The 21,179-nt window shown below is 46.9% G+C and overlaps 1 protein-coding gene across 1 annotated transcript; it reads left to right on the top strand.

Annotated features, from left to right (window-relative positions):
- Positions 1 to 6,600: 6,600 nt before the first annotated feature.
- On the top strand, positions 6,601 to 19,268 carry LOC125627956 (epididymal sperm-binding protein 1). Its single transcript, XM_048832609.2, has 9 exons — positions 6,601 to 6,708; positions 8,651 to 8,797; positions 9,334 to 9,498; positions 9,852 to 10,007; positions 13,138 to 13,302; positions 13,726 to 13,890; positions 15,636 to 15,800; positions 16,715 to 16,868; positions 19,061 to 19,268. The coding sequence occupies exons 1-8, from the start codon at positions 6,642 to 6,644 to the stop codon at positions 16,861 to 16,863; spliced, it is 1,179 nt and encodes a 392-aa protein (XP_048688566.2). The 5' UTR covers positions 6,601 to 6,641; the 3' UTR covers positions 16,864 to 16,868; positions 19,061 to 19,268.
- Positions 19,269 to 21,179: the final 1,911 nt, after the last annotated feature.

Here is a 21,179-nt window from a genome sequence, read left to right as displayed (position 1 = left end):
TTGGAAAACGGGTTAGAAACTTGGAGGGCATAGTGAAAAAAGAGGAGTAAATAATTACAGGAATGGAAAACGTAAATCCCGGAATAATACTTGGAATGTTAAAATCTGAGTTGATTGGGGCGTCGTTTTGGAGAATAAGCAAGTGATTTAAGGAAAGAAAGTGAGACATTAACTCTGTAGTTGCTGGAGGGAATTATGCTAAAGAAAAAGAATTTTTGGTTTCTTTGCAGCCATTCTGAAGGGAAAATAGGCCTTTTTTTCAAAGAAATGTCTGTAAATAAATCCAGGCAAAGAGACTATATGATTGAAATAATTTGGCTATGAAAAATTTAGTCAAATTAGCTAAAAGAACATAAGGGGTTTTATTGGAACTTAACTGCCCAAATGTATAAAGGAATGTAAATATATAATGCTATTTAATTAAGATCCTATTAGACTCTAAGGGGCTACAATAGTTGGTGTTTTCCTTTTTAGAGTTGTGTGTTGTGAAAACAGGAGTTAAAAGTAAAAGGCAATTAAAAGTCTGGTAAAGTTTATTGTGCCCTTTTTAAAGTAAAAATCTTTAAGTTGTGGGTCCAAAAGCAAGCCGAAAAGCATTTGTTTTAATGTAAATTACCTAACTGATAAGGTAAAAGCCACTGAAACCTGGGCTGCCTATGAAACAAATACAAGAAAATATGGGTAATTCCTCTGTTTTGCCTGCAATTAACAAGGGTATTTGTATAAAAAGGAAATATGTTAAGAATGACTGACTGCCCAGAAGGGTTTCAGAGGAACAGCCGTGTTAGTCTGTATTCGCAAAAAGAAAAGGAGTACCCAGAAGGGGTAGATCTATGTTCTTTTTGTCTTTCAGAAAATCAGAGAAAACTGATGCCAGATGAAAAGCAATTCAACATATCAATTTACTGGCACAGTAGGAATTCTGTTCTGTGTTCTATGTCCTGTCTTGTGGTATTTGTCTTGTGGCCAGAATTGCTGTGTTTAATTTTTCATAGGACAGTTTAGTTTAAAACTAAATAGAAGGGTTAAATTAAAATGCAGATACTTGTTTTATTCAATTTGGAATAAAAAGTGTTTGGATAATATCAGGAAAATGTAATATACTAAAGTTTAATACATTTGCTTAAGAAAGAAAAATAAATTTCATTGGCCAGATCTTTTAATTGGAAAAAAAAATTGTTGTTAAAATTCACACACCAACAGTCTTTGGAAGCAAGGACATGAAAGGTTAACCCACTCCCCGTATTATACATGGGATCCTTCTGGCTACCTCAAATTGCTAGCCAGAGGGCTGGGGAGGGAGGAAAGCTATTGGACGCCAGAGGTTGTACCAAGTGGATTCCTCAAAAGTGGGTGTGCTTGTCCTGGCTTGTTGCTCCAAAGCTCCATAATAAAGTCATTTTACTAGAAGGGTGTATGTGGTATACATTGAACAATAAGACTAAAGTGCTGTATAATGGGCAATGTATATGTGTTCATTTTTGAACAAAGGTGTGTGAGTGGAAAGTGAAAGTTTCCTTTGCAGGTTAATAGAAGCCAAGAAGGGGAGAAGAAAAAGAACAAACGGAGGACGAGCTACTTCAACGCGGTAGCTGGCAGGCTCGGTCCAAAGATAAGACGCTGGCCTGCCCAAGGACACTACTCACAGCTGGGATTTTGCTAACAGCCAAGAAAGAAGGGGGCTTGAATGTGCCCAAGCATCTGTGAGATCTGTAAAACACTGATCCTGTATCAATAGGTAACCGCTTGGCCGATGAGGCTGCTAGAACCGCTGCCTTACAAAATACTCAATTAGATTTACGTTCACCTCTTTTAACCTGGCAACAGCGAGCCCCAGATAGTAAAAAAATAATCTGGGAAAAATGGGGAGCTAAGCCCAATTCCATGGGAATGTGGAAGTGTAATGGTCGTTTTGTTTTACCTAAAAACCAGCAGAGTGCAGTGATGGAACAGATCCACAAAAATACGCACTTGGGAGCAAATAAAATGGCCCAGATTATGTTAAGACAGTTTGTTTCCTCAGGACTTTACGAACTAGCCAGAAGGACAGTAGAAAAGTGTGCTCTGTGTCAGCAGTGTAGCCCAAGGGGTGTAAATAAGCAAGCACCACCTGGGGGTGCAGGTGGGCTCACAGACCTATGCAGCATGTACAGATTGATTTTACTGATTTACCTCCCTCTGAAGGAAAGCGGCATTTATTAGTCATAATAGACCGTTGGAAGCTTATTCCACCGCTCGAGCGACTGCAACTGCTGTATGTAAGGTATTACTTAATGAAATTATACCAAGATTTGTCCGTCCCCCCCCGAAATAATTGACTCAGACCAAGGTACTCATTTTACTGCAAAAATTTGTAACGAACTGACCGGTAGGAACAAAATGGGCCAGGTGGAGCGGATGAACGGAACTCTAAAAAATCTTTTGACAAAATTATGCCGGGAATTCAATATGAGATGGACTAAAGTCCTTCCTCTAGCTCTCTACACCATTCAAACAACTCCGAGTGACACTGACACCTTACGAAATCCTGTTTGGACATATACCCCCAACCTTCGCTCCTTTGATATCCGTTCCCAATGACACTGATATGACCAAAGCCACAGAGACTTATGTGAAAGAATTGCAGAGACATCTACTGACATTGCAACAATACTCTGCACACTCCCAGTCCTTACCTTTGTGGGAAGCTGTTCATTCTTTTTTACCAGGTGATCCTGTGTGGATAAAAGCATATCAGAAGACTCCGCTTCAACCACAGTGGCTGGGACTCTTTGAAACCCTTCTGGTGAGCCCTACCGCTATCCGACTGAAGGAGCTACCCACCTGGATCCATCATACCAGAGTCAAGAGGAGCACCGCTAGGGAACCTGACCTGTAAAAAGATTCCCCAGAAGCAGTTGGCGTCGGACTTTGAGGAAGCTACGCACATTCATCCCACCATGAACTGGGTGAATCAGAAGCAGACAACATCTGTGCTCAAGACAAATGGACTGCTACCCCTTTGGGCGACCTGAAGCTCCGGCTGCAGCTAAAAAAAACCTTGAGTTGGTGGTGCCCTCTCAGGGAAGGATGGCCCCGTTCTCTAAACTGGGTTCTTGTGTTTTTAATCTGTTTGTTATTTGTTATTTTTTTTTTTGGTGGTATGGGGAGTTGAGACTATAGAATCACACAGTTCTAACACATTTATACGTCTTGCCCATGAAATGAAATCTCGTATGCCAGCCCTACAAAACACTTCATGCTGGGTGTGCCCATTAATACCAGCAGATAGCCAAAAAAGTCTTCCCATGGTTCCTATTCCCCTTAGTGCAATGAATATGACCTGGACCCCGTCCTGAAAAAATTCTTCAGGCAATTGAAATATTACCTGGGCTGATACCGGCATCTCTGAAAGCAGGTATCTAATAGTTTGGAAACGAGTTGGCCAATGGTGCCTCTTAAGAGAAGGGAAAATAGCTTTGGGTAATAGTGAGTGCACAGCCTACTTTAATGGCACTCATTTCGGGAGTAAAAGAGGTCCTAATATCTCTCTCCTGGATGGGGCAACCTCTTGCATCTCCGCGTGATATAGATTTGCAGGTAACAAGTGCAGTCTGCATGGGGAAAAACATTTTTTGTATAAAGATCATAAGTTGATTGAGCATTACGTTATAAATTGTACGCTTGGGTATAACCTGCCAACTCATACTTTGTGTTTATGTTCCTCTAACGCCTCCGCGGCTAAATTCTCCCTCCTCCCATCTTGGACCGGATGGTACGAACGTATTAATAATACCTGGTCCAAAGTCACTCCTACCCTTTTTGGAGTATACTGGGTGTGTGGTAACAAGGCATACTTAGCCCTCCCTCCTTCATGGAGTGGATCCTGCTACTTGGCTTGGTTAGAACCACCTGTAGTATTTCGCACACGTCTCCCTAAAGGGAAAATCAGAAATGTAAGAGGGGCTGAGGAAGATGCAAATGACTCTCGCCCCCTTACTTGGTGTGCCCTCAATGAGTGGACGGGTGCTTGTGCAGGATTTATCTTCGCCTGTGGAGGTGCCACCTGGCATATTGGGGAAGGAGTCATGAGAATTCAGGGAGTGTTGGAGATGATGGCAAATACCACTGCTGGCGTCTTAGTAGATTTGGCAACCAAACAAAAAAAACTAAGGCAGATGGTTCTCCAAAACCGCTTGGCATTAGATATTTTGCTGGCCTCTCAGGGAGAAACATGTACGTTAATTGGGCAAGAATGCTGTGTATATGTTCCGGACGTTTATAACACCACCTGGGAAAGAGCAAACCACCTTATGCAAGTTGCAAAAGACCATGGAGGAGAGCAAGTCAACTCATGGTGGGGCAATTTGTTCAATTGGGTTCCAGATATAGGTGGCTGGTTACATAACTTGCTTCGCAGTGCCGTTGTAATTGTTTGTGGCCTAATAGTTTTGTATGTTATGTTAAGATGTGGCTGTTAGATGGGTACCAAGCTGTGCTCTACCAACCAGTGAATATTTTAAAGTCACTCCACACAGAGACCAGTATGTCCCAAGAGTTCCCCTATGGCACTCTGGGGACAAAGGGGGGACTATTAGGTGAGAAAAGCTAAACAGGAGGCAGTTATGCCAACCAAACCAAAGTCAGGCTAAGAGAGGCTGCTGGGAAAGTCTCTGAAAGTAGAATGAAGGAATATGTGTTTAAGTTACAGAGGGTGAGAAAAAAGGGGAGGCCTGCATTCCTGCATTTTTGTACCAGATGTGCTGGGAACAGTCCTTGAATCATAGAATCATAGAATATAAGGGTTGGAAGGGACCCCAGAAGGTCATCTAGTCCAACCCCCTGCTCGAAGCAGGACCAATTCCCAGTTAAATCATCCCAGCCAGGGCTTTGTCAAGCCTGACCTTAAAAACCTCTAAGGAAGGAGATTCTACCACCTCCCTAGGTAACGCATTCCAGTGTTTCACCACCCTCTTAGTGAAAAAGTTTTTCCTAATATCCAATCTAAACCTCCCACACTGCAGCTTGAGACCATTACTCCTCTTTCTGTCATCTGCTACCATTGAGAACAGTCTAGAGCCATCCTCTTTGGAACCCCCTTTCAGGTAGTTGAAAGCAGCTATCAAATCCCCCCTCATTCTTCTCTTCTGCAGGCTAAACAATCCCAGCTCCCTCAGCCTCTCCTCATAACTCATGTGTTCCAGTCCCCTAATCATTTTTGTTGCCCTTCGCTGGACTCTCTCCAATTTATCCACATCCTTCTTGAAGTGTGGGGCCCAAAACTGGACACAGTACTCCAGATGAGGCCTCACCAATGTCGAATAGAGGGGAACGATCACGTCCCTCGATCTGCTCGCTATGCCCCTACTTATACATCCCAAAATGCCATTGGCCTTCTTGGCAACAAGGGCACACTGCTGACTCATATCCAGCTTCTCGTCCACTGTCACCCCTAGGTCCTTTTCCGCAGAACTGCTGCCTAGCCATTCGGTCCCTAGTCTGTAGCTGTGCATTGGGTTCTTCCGTCCTAAGTGCAGGACCCTGCACTTATCCTTATTGAACCTCATCAGATTTCTTTTGGCCCAATCCTCCAATTTGTCTAGGTCCTTCTGTATTCTATCCCTCCCCTCCAGCGTATCTACCACTCCTCCCAGTTTAGTATCATCCGCAAATTTGCTGAGAGTGCAATCCACACCATCCTCCAGATCATTTATGAAGATATTGAACAAAACCGGCCCCAGGACCGACCCTTGGGGCACTCCACTTGATACCGGCTGCCAACTAGACATGGAGCTATTGATAACTACCCGTTGAGCCCGACAATCTAGCCAGCTTTCTACCCACCTTATAGTGCATTCTTCCAGCCCATACTTCCTTAACTTGCTGACAAGAATACTGTGGGAGACCGTGTCAAAAGCTTTGCTAAAGTCAAGAAACAATACATCCACTGCTTTCCCTTCATCCACAGAACCAGTAATCTCATCATAAAAGGCGATTAGATTAGATTGAGATACAGAGGCGCTGTTTTCCACTCCCTGCTCTTGTGTTATGTCTGTTTTAACTCCTCGTCTCCTGGTTGACAACCATACCAATAAGAAAGTTAGTGAAGCACTATGATTTGCTAAAAGTTATCAACAATAAGGGGGGTAGATGAGCATGCCTATAGAGAAAGAGGATTTTAACTAACATAGGGGAGGGGTGGGCTGCTTTATGAATAAATTTGTGACGTGATGAAACTGTTTATAAAAACCTTTAGTTTTACTTAGAGGCTGCTGGTTCTCTTTGGAGACGGGCTGCTCTCTATTGTTGTGTGCACTCTTCAATAAAGAGCTTTGTGTTTGGACCTTGCTGGTGTTGCCCGTCTCTCTCCGGTCAGACAACGAACCGTGCCGTCTGGGGTTCAAGTCCTCGACATGACCAAGGAGTGAGGTGCGCAGGGTGTGCTCCCAAGCCAGCAGGGTGGGGAAGATTCTGGCATCCAGGGAGCTCAGGTTTCAGGAAGCAAAGGGCTAATGATTTGCCATGGGCATAGCAGAGTGGTTAGGCAGCAAACCATCTTGCAAGCAGGGAATCTCCTGGGGGGCAGCCAAGGGGTGGAGCCCCCAAGGGAGGCTGTATATATGGGTCTGGGGCTTCGGGGCTGGGACAGTGGGGACAGGACAATGGCTTCACCTGCAGCTACGTGCGTCCTGGCCTGGGCCCTGGCACTGCTCTGCGAGGGGACCCAGGGTAAGGGAGGCAGGGGCTGTCTCGGGTCGGTGTGTGTTGGTGTGTAGTGTGGTAGAGTGTGTGGCTATGCAGCAGGGTGTTGTGTTATGTTGTGTAGTAAAGTACATGTCGTGGAGCAGTGTGTTATAGTGGAGTGCATGTTCTGAAGTGGTGTGTTGTTGGGTAGTGCTGTAGAGTGCACGTTGTGGAGCAGTGTGCTGTTGTATTGTGGAGCAGGCTGTTGTGTAGTAGAATGCAAGTTGTGGATCAGTGTGTTCTTGTGCAGTGGAGTGCATGTTGTGTTGTGTAGTAGAATGCATGTTGTGGAGCAGTATGTTGTGTAGTGTAGTAGAGTCTGTGTTGTGGAGCAGTGCATGGTGGGTGTAATAGATTGTGTGGCTCTGCAGCAGAGTGTTGGTCTGCAGTGTCGGAGAGTGTGCACTGAGGAGCAGTCTGTTGTGAAGCTGTGTGGTGTGAAGTGTAACAGACTATATTGTGACAGGTTTCAGAGTGGTAGCCTTGTTAGTCTGTATCAGCAGAAAGAACGAGGAGTACTTGTGGCACTTTAGAGACTAACAAATTTATTTGGGCATAAGCTTTCGTGGGCTAGAACCCACTTCATCAGATGCATGTAGTGGAAAATACAGTAGGAAGATATATATACAGAGAACATGAAAAAATGGATGTTGCCATACCCACTATAACGAGACCAATCGATTAAGGTGGACTATTATCAGCAGGAAGGAAAAAAACCAAACATTTGTCGTGATAATCAGGGTGACCCATTTCAAACAGTTGACAAGAAGGTGTAAGTAACAGCAGGGGAAAAATTAGCATGGGGAAATAGTTTTTAGTTAGTGTAATGACTCATCCACTCCCAGGCTTTATTCAAGCCTAATTTAATGGTGTCTAGTTTTGCAGGTTAATTCCAGTTTTGCTGTTTCTCTTTGGAGTCTGTTTCTGAAGTTTTTTTGTTGAAGAATTGCCACTTTTAGGTCTGTAATTGAGTGTCCAGGGAGGCTGAAGTGTTCTCTGACTTATTTGTGCATGTTTTATAATTCTTGACGTCTGATTTGTGTCCCTTTATTCTTTTTCTATATTGTGAAGCAGCGTGTTGTGCAGTAGAGCCATATGGTGTTGTTCAGGGGACTGTTTTGTTGTGCAGTGGGGTGTAATACACTTTGTGTTGTGGAGCAATGTGTTGTGTTGTGGAGTAGGTTGTTGTGTTATGTAGTACAGTACATGTTGTGAAGCAGTGTGTTGTGTTTAGTAAAGTACGTGTTGTAGAGCAGTGTGTTGTAATGCAGTGGAATGGTGTGTTGTGTAGTGGAGGAGAGTGCATGTTGTGGAGCAGTGTGCTGTTGTGTTGTGTAATAAAGTCTCTGTTGTGGAGCAGTGGGTTGTAGTGTAGTAGATTGTGTTGTTCTTCAGCAGCGTGTTGGTGTGCAGTGTAGAAGAGTGTGTGCCGAGGAGCAGTCTGTCGTTGTGTAGCTGTGTGATGTAAAGTGTAACAGACCATGTTGTGGAGCAGCATGTTGTGTTGTGGAGCCGTATGGTACTGTTCAGGGGACTGTTTTGTTGTGGAGTGTAATACGCTGTGTGTTATGGAGCAGTGTGTTTTTGATTAGTATCGTGGTGTGGGGGTTGTGGCGTAGTGGATGCTGGGTGGCAGTGGGCATGTGTAGTGCAGTGGGTGTTGAGGGACGCGCTGTCGTTGTATAGAGTAGCACAGTGTTTTGTGAAGCAGTGCGAGACATACCAGCCTGGTAGGGGGTCAGAGATGGACAGCAGGAGTCCTGGCTCCCAACGCCCCCGCCAACCACTAGACCCCTCCCCCTCCCTGAGCCGTGGCTAGAACCCAGGCTTCCTGACTCCCGGCCCAGGGCTCTCCCTGCTGGGCTTGGAGGGGCCCCCTGGTGGCCATCGCCCCCTTTTCTGATCTCTGCCCCTTGTTCATGGCCAGGTGCGGACCCTGCCCCCTGCATCTTCCCCTTCACCTACAAGGGCAAGGTCTACACGTCCTGCACGACCGAGGACAGCAGCCGGCCCTGGTGCGCCACCACGGCCAGCTACGACCGGGACAAGGCCTACAGGTTCTGCTCTGAGGAGGGTGAGCGCCCAAGGGTGGGACAGGGACAGGATGGGGGGACAGCTGGGGGACAGGACAGGAGAGAAGCCAGGGGACGAGAGTGGGACAGAGGCAGCCGGGGGGAAGGGATGGAGATGTGGGGCAGCCCGGGGTTGGGATGGGGATGGGGGGCAGCACGGAGGAGCGTCATGTTCCCCATTTGTGATCCCACACGCCTGGAGCTGGTGAGTCTGGCCCATGTCCAGGCGCTCGGCCACCGTCTTCCTGGCACCTGCCCTAGCGACATCTCCAGAGCTGGGCAGGGCAGAGCCACCCAGTTGGTCTGTCTGTCTAGCCCCATATACCTTACTCTGTCTGTCTAGCCCAATACACCTCTGCCCATCTGTCTGTCTGACTATGGGTCAGACCCTTGCACGGTGGCAGCAGGGTCCCCAACTCTGGTGGTCCTTACCCTCCTCTCCAGGCTCTGTCCAGGGTGGGGTGAGGGGTCCGCACCCATCTGCGCTGCCCCCAGGGCTTCCCACCCCCTGACGGTCCCTGCCTGTGTCTCCCCCCAGCCTATGGCGGGAACACGGGCGGCCAGCCCTGCTTCTTCCCCTTCGTGGACCAGGGCCGCACCTTCCGCACCTGCACCACGGAGCGGAGCCAAGGGGCCCTGCCCTGGTGCGCCACCACAGCAAACTACGACACGGACCAGCGCTGGAGCTACTGTCCTGACACAAGTACGGTGCCTCTGGGGGCTCCCCAGCCGGGGGCATGGGTAGGGAACACGGCCACACCCAACGTCCCCCCACTCACCCAGCCCTGTTGGTGCCCTTCACTCCTGACCCACAGCCCCTTCTAGCCTAGCCCTGGGCTTCCCTCCAACTCAGCTCTGCCAGTGCCCCATAACCTAGTCCCCCATTCCCTGCACTATCCCACAGTGGATGGGGGACATTGACCAGGCTGCTGGGGGGCTTGGGGAGGTGAGGGGTTTTATTTACCTGGAAACAGGCTCAACTTGGGGCAATTCTGGTTTGAGTATGAGCCACATTACCCAGCATGCTTTTTGTCTCCCCCGTCCCATCTCTCCCAGTGCTTGGCGGGAACTCGGAGGGCCCCTGCACATTCCCGTTCAGCTACAAAGGCAGGGTGTACACGGCTTGCACCACGGATGACAGCAAGCGGCCCTGGTGTGCCACCACGAGCAACTACGAAGCAGACCGTAAATGGAGGTACTGCGGCATGGCAGGTACGTGGGGCCAGGAGAGGCTTAAGGGGTGGGTTTGCTTTGCAGCTGGTATGAACACAGACTATGGGGGCAAGAGGCAGCATGGCCCAGTGGAGAGAGCACAGGAAAGGGAATCAGGACACATGGGTTCCATTCCTGGTTTTGACTGTGTGTCTGGGCAGCACCCGGCATGGCAGGGCCTAATCTCAGTGACTGTGTGTCTGGGCAATGCTCTATTCTACTCCAGGGGTTTTTACTGTCTCCATTACTGTGGTATCTGAACGGTCAAACAAAATGAGTGGGCAAGAAACATTCATTTGTATATAGGTCCTGTAGGAGCAAGGAACACCTCAGTACCCATATTGAACCAAACCAAACCAAAATTTTGCCCAGTGCTGCCGATCGACACCTTGGATTTTCTTCCAAGGTGTCAAAAAGCTGAGAAATATTTTTGGGAATTCAAAAATTTTCCCCTCTGGGATTGTCTAGTTGGCAGCCGGTATCAAGTGGAGTGCCCCAAGGGTCGGTCCTGGGGCCGGTTTTGTTCAATATCTTCATAAATGATCTGGAGGATGGTGTGGATTGCACTCTCAGCAAATTTGCGGATGATACTAAACTGGGAGGAGTGGTAGATACGCTGGAGGGGAGGGATAGAATACAGAAGGACCTAGACAAATTGGAGGATTGGGCCAAAAGAAATCTGATGAGGTTCAATAAGGATAAGTGCAGGGTCCTGCACTTAGGACGGAAGAACCCAATGCACAGCTACAGACTAGGGACCGAATGGCTAGGCAGCAGTTCTGCGGAAAAGGACCTAGGGGTGACAGTGGACGAGAAGCTGGATATGAGTCAGCAGTGTGCCCTTGTTGCCAAGAAGGCCAATGGCATTTTGGGATGTATAAGTAGGGGCATAGCGAGCAGATCGAGGGACGTGATCGTTCCCCTCTATTCGACATTGGTGAGGCCTCATCTGGAGTACTGTGTCCAGTTTTGGGCCCCACACTTCAAGAAGGATGTGGATAAATTGGAGAGAGTCCAGCGAAGGGCAACAAAAATGATTAGGGGTCTGGAACACATGAGTTATGAGGAGAGGCTGAGGGAGCTGGGATTGTTTAGCCTGCAGAAGAGAAGAATGAGGGGGGATTTGATAGCTGCTTTCAACTACCTGAAAGGGGGTTCCAAAGAGGATGGCTCTAGACTGTTCTCAATGGTAGCAGATGACAGAATGAGGAGTAATGGTCTCAAGTTGCAGTGGGGGAGGTTTAGATTGGATATTAGGAAAAACTTTTTCACTAAGAGGGTGGTGAAACACTGGAATGCGTTACCTAGGGAGGTGGTAGAATCTCCTTCCTTAGAGGTTTTTAAGGTCAGGCTTGACAAAGCCCTGGCTGGGATGATTTAACTGGGAATTGGTCCTGCTTCGAGCAGGGGGTTGGACTAGATGACCTTCTGGGGTCCCTTCCAACCCTGATATTCTATGATTCTATGATTGGAGGGGGAAAAAATGAAACCTCAAAAATATACATGAACTGAAAAGCCAAACTCTTTCAGTTCAGCTCAGTTGAAAAGTTTTGTTTTGAAACTTTCTGTTTCCATTTCAACCTTTTTTTCTTTTTTAAATGTTTTTTTACTCTAATTAGCTTACATTTCTGTAACCCTTCTGCCAGTCAGAGCTGACAGCAACAAGGGCAGGGTTCAGTATCTAGGGTTCCTTTTCAACAATATAACAGAGAACCAGCTCGAGCCCCCACCCAGTGAGCTGGGACAATTACACAACACCTTCTGGGCACCTCTAAGAGGCAATACTTCCCCACTTGCAAGCACAGGGTCTGAGTGTAGAATAGAAACTTTTAATAAAAGGAGAGAAGTAACTCTGCATTAATTTGGGAAAACGCCACAAACAGGGTTCATAAGCATAAGCCATGAGCAAAAGACCCACCCCAAGTAAGTTGGGCATGTCCCTTTCCCCTCAGGGTCTTAAGTCCAGCAACCAAAAGTTCCTTTAACATGCCCATCCCTTCTCTGCACCCCACTCACAGTTGTTGTCCTTGGTCAGTGCAGACCTAGATTTCAGAGGCACATCTGCAGAGTTCACCTTCCACCATGGGTGGAGGGAGGGTGGGTAAGGAGGCACCTTACTCGCTCCACTGCTCAGGAATTCACTTGCCACCCCTCTCTGCAGGGCTCTGCTCTGACCCTCTCCACCAGCTGCCCTGCTGGCCACTCACTAAGATGTCTTCAGGGCCCATCACTTAATACAGCTCTCAATGATTTCAGCTGTTAGTGGGGGAACCTCACTGCTCCTGCACACAGGTCAATCTCTTGCATCAGAGGCACTGTCCCAAAGCAGGTCTAATACTTAGACCTAGATATCAGTGATTTCAGCTTTGCAGCATGTAACAAGACTCTCAGTTGAGTTTAAATTATTACACAATAGAGAGAGGAAGGGTCAAAGAGTGTCTGGGGCCCTTGGGCACAGCCCACACCACCACCCATAAACATCTGCCCCACCCTCCCTCAGTTCACTAGGCTTTGGAACCCATGTCCCCTGCCTGGCGAGTGTCATTCAGTTGAGGGTGGGTCCCTCTATTGGGATATGCCAAGTACAGTTCTGCTGCCCATGATTCACACAACAAGAATAGCAACCCTTTATTACTCCTGCCCCACTAACAAGGAGATTGGGGATCCTACACCAGCCAAAAGTGACCATTTGGGCAAGCAATCCCATCATGCTGAGCACCTAGGCAGGGTGGGTGTGCCCATGCAAGTGAGATCAGGTTCTGAAATCCTCTTCCGCAGCTCACCACTAGATGTCAGGGGAGAGCTCATTCAGACTCTACTTACATTTCAAAGCAAAAAGGTGCTCCCAACCGGGAACCCAGATCTTTTTCCCCCATTTCGAACACGTCTAAACGTTTCCACGCTTTTTTCCCTCCTACATGTTTTTCAAGTCGGGAAATGCGTCAAAACCAGCAACTTTCATCAAAATGCTCAAACACTTTTAATTCCCATGAATTGGCATTTTTTCAACTTTAAAAAAATAGTTTTGTTGGGAAAATTCGCACCCAGTTCTCCCAGCAAATCACCCACCCTGTGTCCTACCTTCTGCCCTGTTTTTAACTCTTTCCTCCCTTGCCTCTTTCTCCACCAGCGGCAGGGGGAAATTCAGACAGCTCCCCTTGCGTTTTCCCTTTCATCTATAAGGGCAACACCTACCACAGCTGTACGGCCGTCGATGACCAGATGGGAAGGCCCTGGTGTGCTACCACTCCCAACTATGACAAAGACCATCTCTGGCGCTTCTGCTTGAGCAAGGGTGAGTCCCGGTCACGACCAGAGCGCTCTGTGTCAGCACAGAAGTAACGGGTTTGTGGAGGACATGCCGGTACATGGAGCTCTAGCATAGTTAGGGCTGTCACCCAGTCTTGCGGGCCAAATGAGCTCGCTGGAGGAGCTGCATGCCACAAATGGCTTCCCCTGTGCAGCCAGATTGCATGGCATCTCCTTGTGATGCGGCTGTCAGAGACGGGATACCAGGCTAGATGGGCCCCTGGGATGATCCCGTGCTCCTAGACACAACGCCATTCACCCACTGTAAAAAATTATCTTTGGCTTTTGCTGCAGCAGTGAGACGAGACACCCCCACCCAGGCTTTTCTTTTTTGCTAAGAAAACAGCCACGACGGTCGCTCTGTTTGGCATTCCTGCTGTTCATTCTGCTTTGCTCATTGCCTTTGTAGCCTACGGGGGGAACTCCAATGGCCAGCGCTGCACATTTCCTTTTGTCTACAAAAACCAGCTATTTTACAGCTGCAGCAACGCTGGAGACAAGATGGGAAATTTCTGGTGCGCCACAACTCACAACTACGACCAGGATAAGCTGTGGAGCTACTGCCCCGATACCAGTAATGTATCCAGTCTCTTTGTATGTTCCCTTTGGGGCAGATCTGACTCTGTCTTTTCCCATACAGCTGGGCAAATAATTAATTTGTAGTGATTCTGAAAAATCGGGGTGGGGGGAGGAGCTTCTCATGGATTGCCATGAAAATGAATTTTTTGAAATTGTCATTGAATCAAAAAATCGGGTGGGGGGGGAATTATTTCAGGTGGATCATGAAAGATCTTTTTTTTAAAAATTGGCATTGCATTGCAAAGTCAGAAAAATGGTTTCAAGTGCATTCCTAAGATGAAATGTCTGACATTTTCAGTGAGTCAAAAAATTAGAAAAACATTTGTCTCAGGTTGTCCAGAAAACGAAATATTTCACAGTTTTTAATTAATCAAAAAAATCGGGGGACAATGTGTTTTGGGAGGATCCCGGAAACAAACGTGTTCAAAATTTTCCATCATTTGTAAGATCAGGGAAAAAAACATTTTGGGTGGATACTGGAATTGAAATTTTCTTTGATGCTTTTTGTGAATTAAAAAATCAGGAAACAAAATTGATTTGGGTGGATCCCAAAAACTATTTGTTTTAAATTTTCATTGAACTGAAAATACCCTTGGGTGGAATGAAACATTTCATTTCAATTTTGAGCATTTAAAAAACTTTCTAAATGTTGGTTTTAATAAAATAGAAGGAGATTTTGAAAGCTGAAGTTGTTTCAAATTGAAGAATAGACTTTTTCTGACTTTTTGGTCATTTTTCCGACACGAACAATCCCACAAAACTGACACAAATTCACAACACATTTTGGCTTCACTGAGTCCATACTTTTCACCAAAACATTTCATCTGAAAAGTTTCATCCACCTCTATTTACCGAGTTGTTCAGGGGCCTCCAGATCTCCTGTATAATCTCATCACATCTCTGCTGTGCCCCGAGCCAGTGAGAAGTTGTGACACTTGGATGCCAATGCGAGTTGGGCAGTGGGTGTCTATTTGATTGGTGGGTGGGATAGTGGCTTACAACACGCCCCTCCCAGCAGCTAAGGATTCTTTCAGGAAAGGTTCAAGGCCAGGGTCTCGGAACAGCCATAGAATCAGATCCAGAACTGATGGAGGGTCTGACCCCAGTGGGATTTGGAAATCCAGGTTCCTGTCCCAGCCCTGTGTTGGCTTTCCTGGAAGATACTTTAGCCATGACAATGTCATAAAATCCAGACTGGATGCTGTCCTAGAAGATACTTAAGTGAAACCCAAGTTATTGAGTTCAACACAGAGAGAACCGGGGGACAGTCACTGGCCTGTGTTCCACAGGTCAGACTACATGATCACAATCATAGAATATCAGGGTTGGAAGGGACCTCAGGAGGTCATCTAGTCCAACCCCCTGCTCAAAGCAGGACCGATCCCCAACTAAATCATCCCAGCCAGGGCTTTGTCAAGCCTGACCTTAAAAACTTCTAAGGAAGGAGATTCCACCACCACCACCACCACCACCACCACCACCTCCCTAGGTAACGCATTCCAGTGTTTCACCACCCTCCTAGTGAAAAAGTTTTTCCTAATATCCAACCTAAATCTCCCCCACTGCAACTTGAGACCATTACTCCTTCTGGCCTTGGAATCTATGAAAGCCTACTTGAGATTTCTTGGCTGTTGGTGATGGGTGGCCGGATCATTGTGGGATGCAGCAGCTGTTAGTCCATAGGCAGGTGGGCATGTTGGTGTTATCTATAACCACCTATAACTATCTTTGCCTCCCTAGTCCTGGGTGGGAACGCGGCAGGAAAGAGCTGTGCGTTCCCCTTCCTCTACAAAAAACAAATGCACCACACCTGCACCAGCGACGGGGAGAGCTCAGGGAAACTGTGGTGCAGCACCACCAGGAATTACGACGTGGACAAGAAGTGGACTTACTGCTCCACGCCAGGTAAGGCAGGGGGCAGAGGAAGCTGAGCCTTGCGGTTAAGGTGTTCAGCTCACCGAGACCTGGTTCAATTCTATCATAGACTCCTTGGGTGAGTCAATTAGGAACTGGTTGGTTGGTTTTTTGGTCCCCATCCCCCGCCCCTTAGGAAAAGCTGAGCAAGCTGAAGTTCATGGGGAGCAGTTCTTAAAACCATCCCCCAAATCGCCCTCGAGCAGAGGGACTCCTTCTATTGGCTGTTTAGATTGTCAGTGCTCTGAGACAGGGACTGTCGGTCTCTGTCTGTCTGGGCAGAGCCTGGCACAACCCCGATCTCAGTGACTCTGTGTCTGGGCAGCGCCCGGTGTGACAGGGCCCCGATCTCAGAGACTCTGTGTCTGGGTGACACTCAGTGCCCCAATCTCAGCAAAAGGGGCCCCAGATCTCACACTAGTATCTAAAGGCCTTGACTAATGCATGTAATAACCACAGAGGATGTACTCCTAAAACACATCTGAGGTGTGGCTGTGTCTAACCACCTGTGCATATATAAGATGGCTAAATGAACTTCTCACGGACCCACAAACCACCTAACACATTTTGCATATGCAACCTCCAACAGCACAGACATTTTTTGCCTGTCCCCTTGGCATCTTTGGCTCATTAGCCCCATGTTGCAGAAGTGGGGAAACAGAGGCATGGAGCTGGGCCGTGCCTTCCGAAAGGTCACCCAGCAGAGCCAGGTATAGCACCCAAGTCTCTCATTGCTCAGCCTGGCGCCCCTGTCACAGGGCCACACTCTCCCCCCTAGCCTTGAGCTGCCTGGGGAACTATCTAACAAAGTGTTTGCTCGTGGTCTGATGCCACTTGTATTTGCTATGCGTTACCTGTGATTCTGGTCACAGTGCTCACCCGCTGTCGGTGTGTTTGGTCTGCAGACTATGACAAGCCCTGTGTCTTTCCCTTCATCTACAAGAAGTTTAAATTCCACACCTGCACCAACCTGGGGGCGTCTAGCGGGAAGTTCTGGTGTTCCAGCACAGACAACTATGACCGGGACCATCAGTGGAGCTACTGTCCTGCCTGAGACAGGTAGGACAGGGCAATGGGATGGTTTCTGTTTATAGCATTCCCATCTGGACTAGGGGTGTGTGTGACAGGTTCGGTCACAGAGATCCCCTTGGACTGTCACCTGATGTGCTGAAATTACCTCTGAGCCCGTTTTCCTTGCCAACTTGGGACTACAAGAACCCTGCCTTGGTGAGCCAGACATGCTAGCCGGCTGCAACACAGACTCAGGGTCTGGGCCATACCCCCAAAGCTGCAGACTTAAATGAAAACAGCTCAGCAGGTACTTGTCTCCAGCACCCAGACACCCAGCTCCAAATGGGCTCCAAACCCCAAATAAATCCGTTTTACTCTGTATAAAGCTTATACAGGGTAAATTCATAAATTGTTCGCCCTCTGTATCACTGGTAGAGAGATATGCAGAGCTGTTTGCTCCCTCAGGTATTAATTACTTACGCTGGGTTTATTAATGAACAAAATGATTTTATTAAGTATAAAAAGTAGGATTTAGGTGGTTTCAAGTTATAAGAGAGAGAACAAAGTAAGTCACCAAGCAAAATAAAGCAAAAACATGCAACTCTAAGCTTAATACATTAAGAAACTGACTGCAGGTAATATCTCACCCTCAGAGATGTTCCAATAAGCTTCTTTCACAGACTAGACTCCTTCCTAGTCTGGGCCCAATCCTTTCCCCTGGTACAGTCTTTGTTAGTTCCAGCAGACATCTCAGGTGGTAAGCAGGGGTCTTCTCATGACTTGCAGCCTCTTTTGTCCTCCTCCACCCCCTTTTATAGCTTTGGCACAAGGCGGGAATCTTTTGTCTCTCTGGATCCCCACCCCTCCTTCTAAATAGAAAAGTACCAGATTAAAGATGGATTTCGTTATCAGGTGATATATTGTCACATGTCACTGAAAGACCCCTAGTCTCCATCCCCCATGGGCTGGCCCACATGTACACAGGAAGGCTTTCAAGTAACTAAGGCCATTTACAACTGATTGTTTCTGGAGCACCTTTAATGGCCTCCACTTAATATATTTACATCAGTGATACAAGTTTATATCTTATTCTCCTAACTCCAGATATAGAAATAATACATGCAAACAAATAGGATGAACACACTTAGTAGATTACAAGCTTTCTAATGACACCATATAAGGGGTATTTAGCATATTCCAGTTATGTCATATTCATAAGCGTATTTCCATAAAGTATGTGGAGCGCAACGTCACAGGGTGGTCCTCCTTCCTTTGTCTATTTACACTGGGAACTCTTCCAGGCAGGGACCATCTGCAGCACCCGATTCAAGGGGCCCCCAATCTCAGTGACTCTGTGATTGGGCAGCGCCTGGCGCAAGAGGGCCCCAATCTGGCAACTCTGTGTCCATCCATCTTTCATCACCATACACACCCATCCGTACATTCCCATATGCATCCATCCACGCACTCATAATCTCTATCCACAGTCACCCATCCAACATACACATCCACCAACCACCCAACTATGGAATCATAGTGATATAGGGCTGGAAGGAACCTGAAGAGCCCAGCTCCTGCCCCCCATGCTGAGGCAGGACCAAATATACCTAAGCCATCCCTGACAGGTATTTGTCCAACCTCCAATGACGAGGATGCCACAACCTCCCCTAGGTAACCTGCTCCAGAGCCGAACTATCCGTAGAGCTAGCAAGTTTTTCCCAGTATCTAACCTAACTGCAAACTCAGCTAATTCCTCCTTGTCTTTCCCTCGGTAGCCATGGAGAACAATTGTTCTCCATCCTCTTTCTAGCAACCTTTTGCATATTTGAAGACTGTTATCAGGTTCCCCACTCAGCCTTCTCTTCTCAAGACTCAACCTGCCCAATTTTTTCAATCTCCCTCCTAGGTCAGGTTTTCTAAACCTCTGATCATTTCGGTCACTCTTCTCTGGACTCTCTCCAATTTGCCCACATCTTTCTTCAAATGCAGTACCCGAAACTAGACACTGTCCTCCAGCTGAGACCTCACCAATGCCTACTACAGCAGGACAATGACTTCCCATGTCTGACATATGATGCTTCCGTTAATACACCTCAGAATTATATTTGCCTTTTTCACAACCTCACCATGCTGTCGACTCATTCAATTTTTGATCCACCCTAACCCCTAGATCCTTTTCTGCCATCCTGCTGTATAGCTAATGAAGTGGTGCTGAATGTCTGTCCTTCTGTCCTTTTCAGGTGACCGCCCCAGTGCCGGGAGGAGACAGAATGATGAAAATTGAAATTAAATAAAAGGAATGAGCCCCGCTCTGGACACCTCTGCCCTCCCAACAAAGATTGCTTCTGATCAACAGATGCCGGTGGCATAATCACCCTTGAATCCAAATCCAAATGTGCTCATTTCTCTAGTTGATTTTAGTAAATTCAAATAAAGCACCTTTTGAAACATGGTGTCTGTGAGTTCTGTGTCCAGGCAGAAGGCAATCAATGACCTATCCATTTCCCTGGGATGAGGACAGTGCGATGGCTTTTGCTTCTGATGCATATTGGGCATTTCCCAATGAACATGGCTTATTGGAAGGGTTATAAATCCTCCTGCTTCAGGGTTGAAGGTGATCGCTCTTAGTGGTCAGTGTGATGTTGCACTCCATATGATTTTATGGAAATATGCTAATGAGTGTGAATATAATGTAACTGGAATATGCTTCGTGCAAAAGGTCTCTTGTAAGGTATCATTACAAGGCTTATAATCTACTGAGTGTGGTCATCCTACTTGTATGAATATCATTCTTGTATCTGAAACTAGAAGTATGAAGACAGGTTTCAGAGTAACAGCCGTGTTAGTCTGTATTCGCAAAAAGAAAAGGAGTACTTGTGGCACCTTAAGCTCATGCTCAAATAAATTGGTTAGTCTCTAAGGTGCCACAAGTACTCCTTTTCTTTTTAGAAGTATGAAATATAACTCTGAGGTCCTATTGTAATTATGCAAAGTGTGGGCCATTAATGGTGGTTTGGAATCTTGATGGCTCCCATTTACCAGGACAATTGGTTGTAAATGGCTCTGTTTACTTGCAAGCCTTCCTGTGAGTCAAGCCAGGAAAAATGAAGGTTTGGGGTCTCACAGAACATGTGACCATGTCACCTGGAACTGGAATCCATCTTAAACCTGGTGCTTTTCCATTTAGAAGGGGGGGTGGGGGATCCAGAGAGACAAAAGATTCCCACCTTTTGCCAAAGCTATAAAAGGGGGTGGAACAGAACAAAGGAGGCTGCAGTCATGAGAAATCCCCTAGCTACCATCTGAGCTGGAACAAAGACTGTACCAGGGGAAAGGATTGGGCCCAGACTAGAAAGGAGTCTAGTCTGTGAAAGAAGCTTATTGAAACATCTCTGAGGGTGAGGTTTCATCTATAATCAGTTTCTTACTGTATTAGGCTTAGACTTGCATATTTTTGTTTTATTTTGCTTGGTGACTTACTTTGTTCTCTCTGCTATTACTTGGAACCACTTAAATCCTACATTTTATACTTAATAAAATCACTTTTTGCTTACTAATTATCCCAGAGTAAGTACTTAATACCTGGGGGAGCAAACAGCTGTGCATATATGTATAAGCTTTATACAGAATAAAACCGATTTATTTGGGGTTTGGATCCCATGGGGAACTGGGTATCTGGCTGCTAGAGACAGGAGCACTTTCTAAGCTATTTTCAGTTAAGTCGGCAGCTTTTGGGGGACATGGTTGAGACCTGGGTCTGTGTTTGCAGCAGGAAAGCGTGTCTGGCTCAACAAGGCAGGGTACTGAAGTCCCAAGCTGCCAGGGAAAATGGGCTCAGAGGTAGTTTCAGCACATCAGGTGGCGGTCCCAAGGGGGTTTCTGTGACCCAGCCTGTCACAATCAGGAAGGGAACATCCTGGGAGACAGATTACCCCACATTTCTCCAGTGCTTTCTCTGAAGCTTGTCATGCTTCCATTGCCAGAGATACTGAACTAGACAGATCTTGGGTCTGGCCTGGCCTCACCAGTTTTATGTCCATGATTGATGCGTTGGAGGGAAATTACCCAAAATGCCCAGTGGAAATGGCTCCGTGTTCTTCCTGAGGTTGGGTGAAGTCCTGGCTCCAGTGACATCAATGGCAAAGCTCTGGTCAAGTTTTCACCTCTTATTTCGAAGGTGACAAGAACACACAATCTGAGTTTTCAGCAGTGCTCAGGTCCTGTCATGAATCTTTAGGTGCCTTAACTGATCATTTCCGTGTTTGCAAATGGCAAGGGGGCCAGATCCCCAGCTGGCCTTAGTGGGTGTGGGTCAGTATTTAAATGATGGAGTGATGCCGACTTGATGGCAGTAATGGA

Source organism: Caretta caretta, chromosome 23 (assembly GCF_965140235.1).
Source record: "Caretta caretta isolate rCarCar2 chromosome 23, rCarCar1.hap1, whole genome shotgun sequence".
Taxonomy (NCBI): Eukaryota; Metazoa; Chordata; order Testudines; family Cheloniidae; genus Caretta; species Caretta caretta.
This window is presented reverse-complemented; position numbering and strand designations above follow the sequence as displayed.

Excerpts from the sequence above, each read along its gene's own strand:
- LOC125627956 (XM_048832609.2), top strand. The coding sequence starts at position 6,642 with ATGGCTTCACCTGCAGCTACGTGCGTCCTGGCCTGGGCCCTGGCACTG. Across the intron at positions 10,008-13,137 it reads GAGGTACTGCGGCATGGCAG|CGGCAGGGGGAAATTCAGAC; the intron begins GTACGTGGGGCC and ends TTTCTCCACCAG. Across the intron at positions 15,801-16,714 it reads GACTTACTGCTCCACGCCAG|ACTATGACAAGCCCTGTGTC; the intron begins GTAAGGCAGGGG and ends TTTGGTCTGCAG.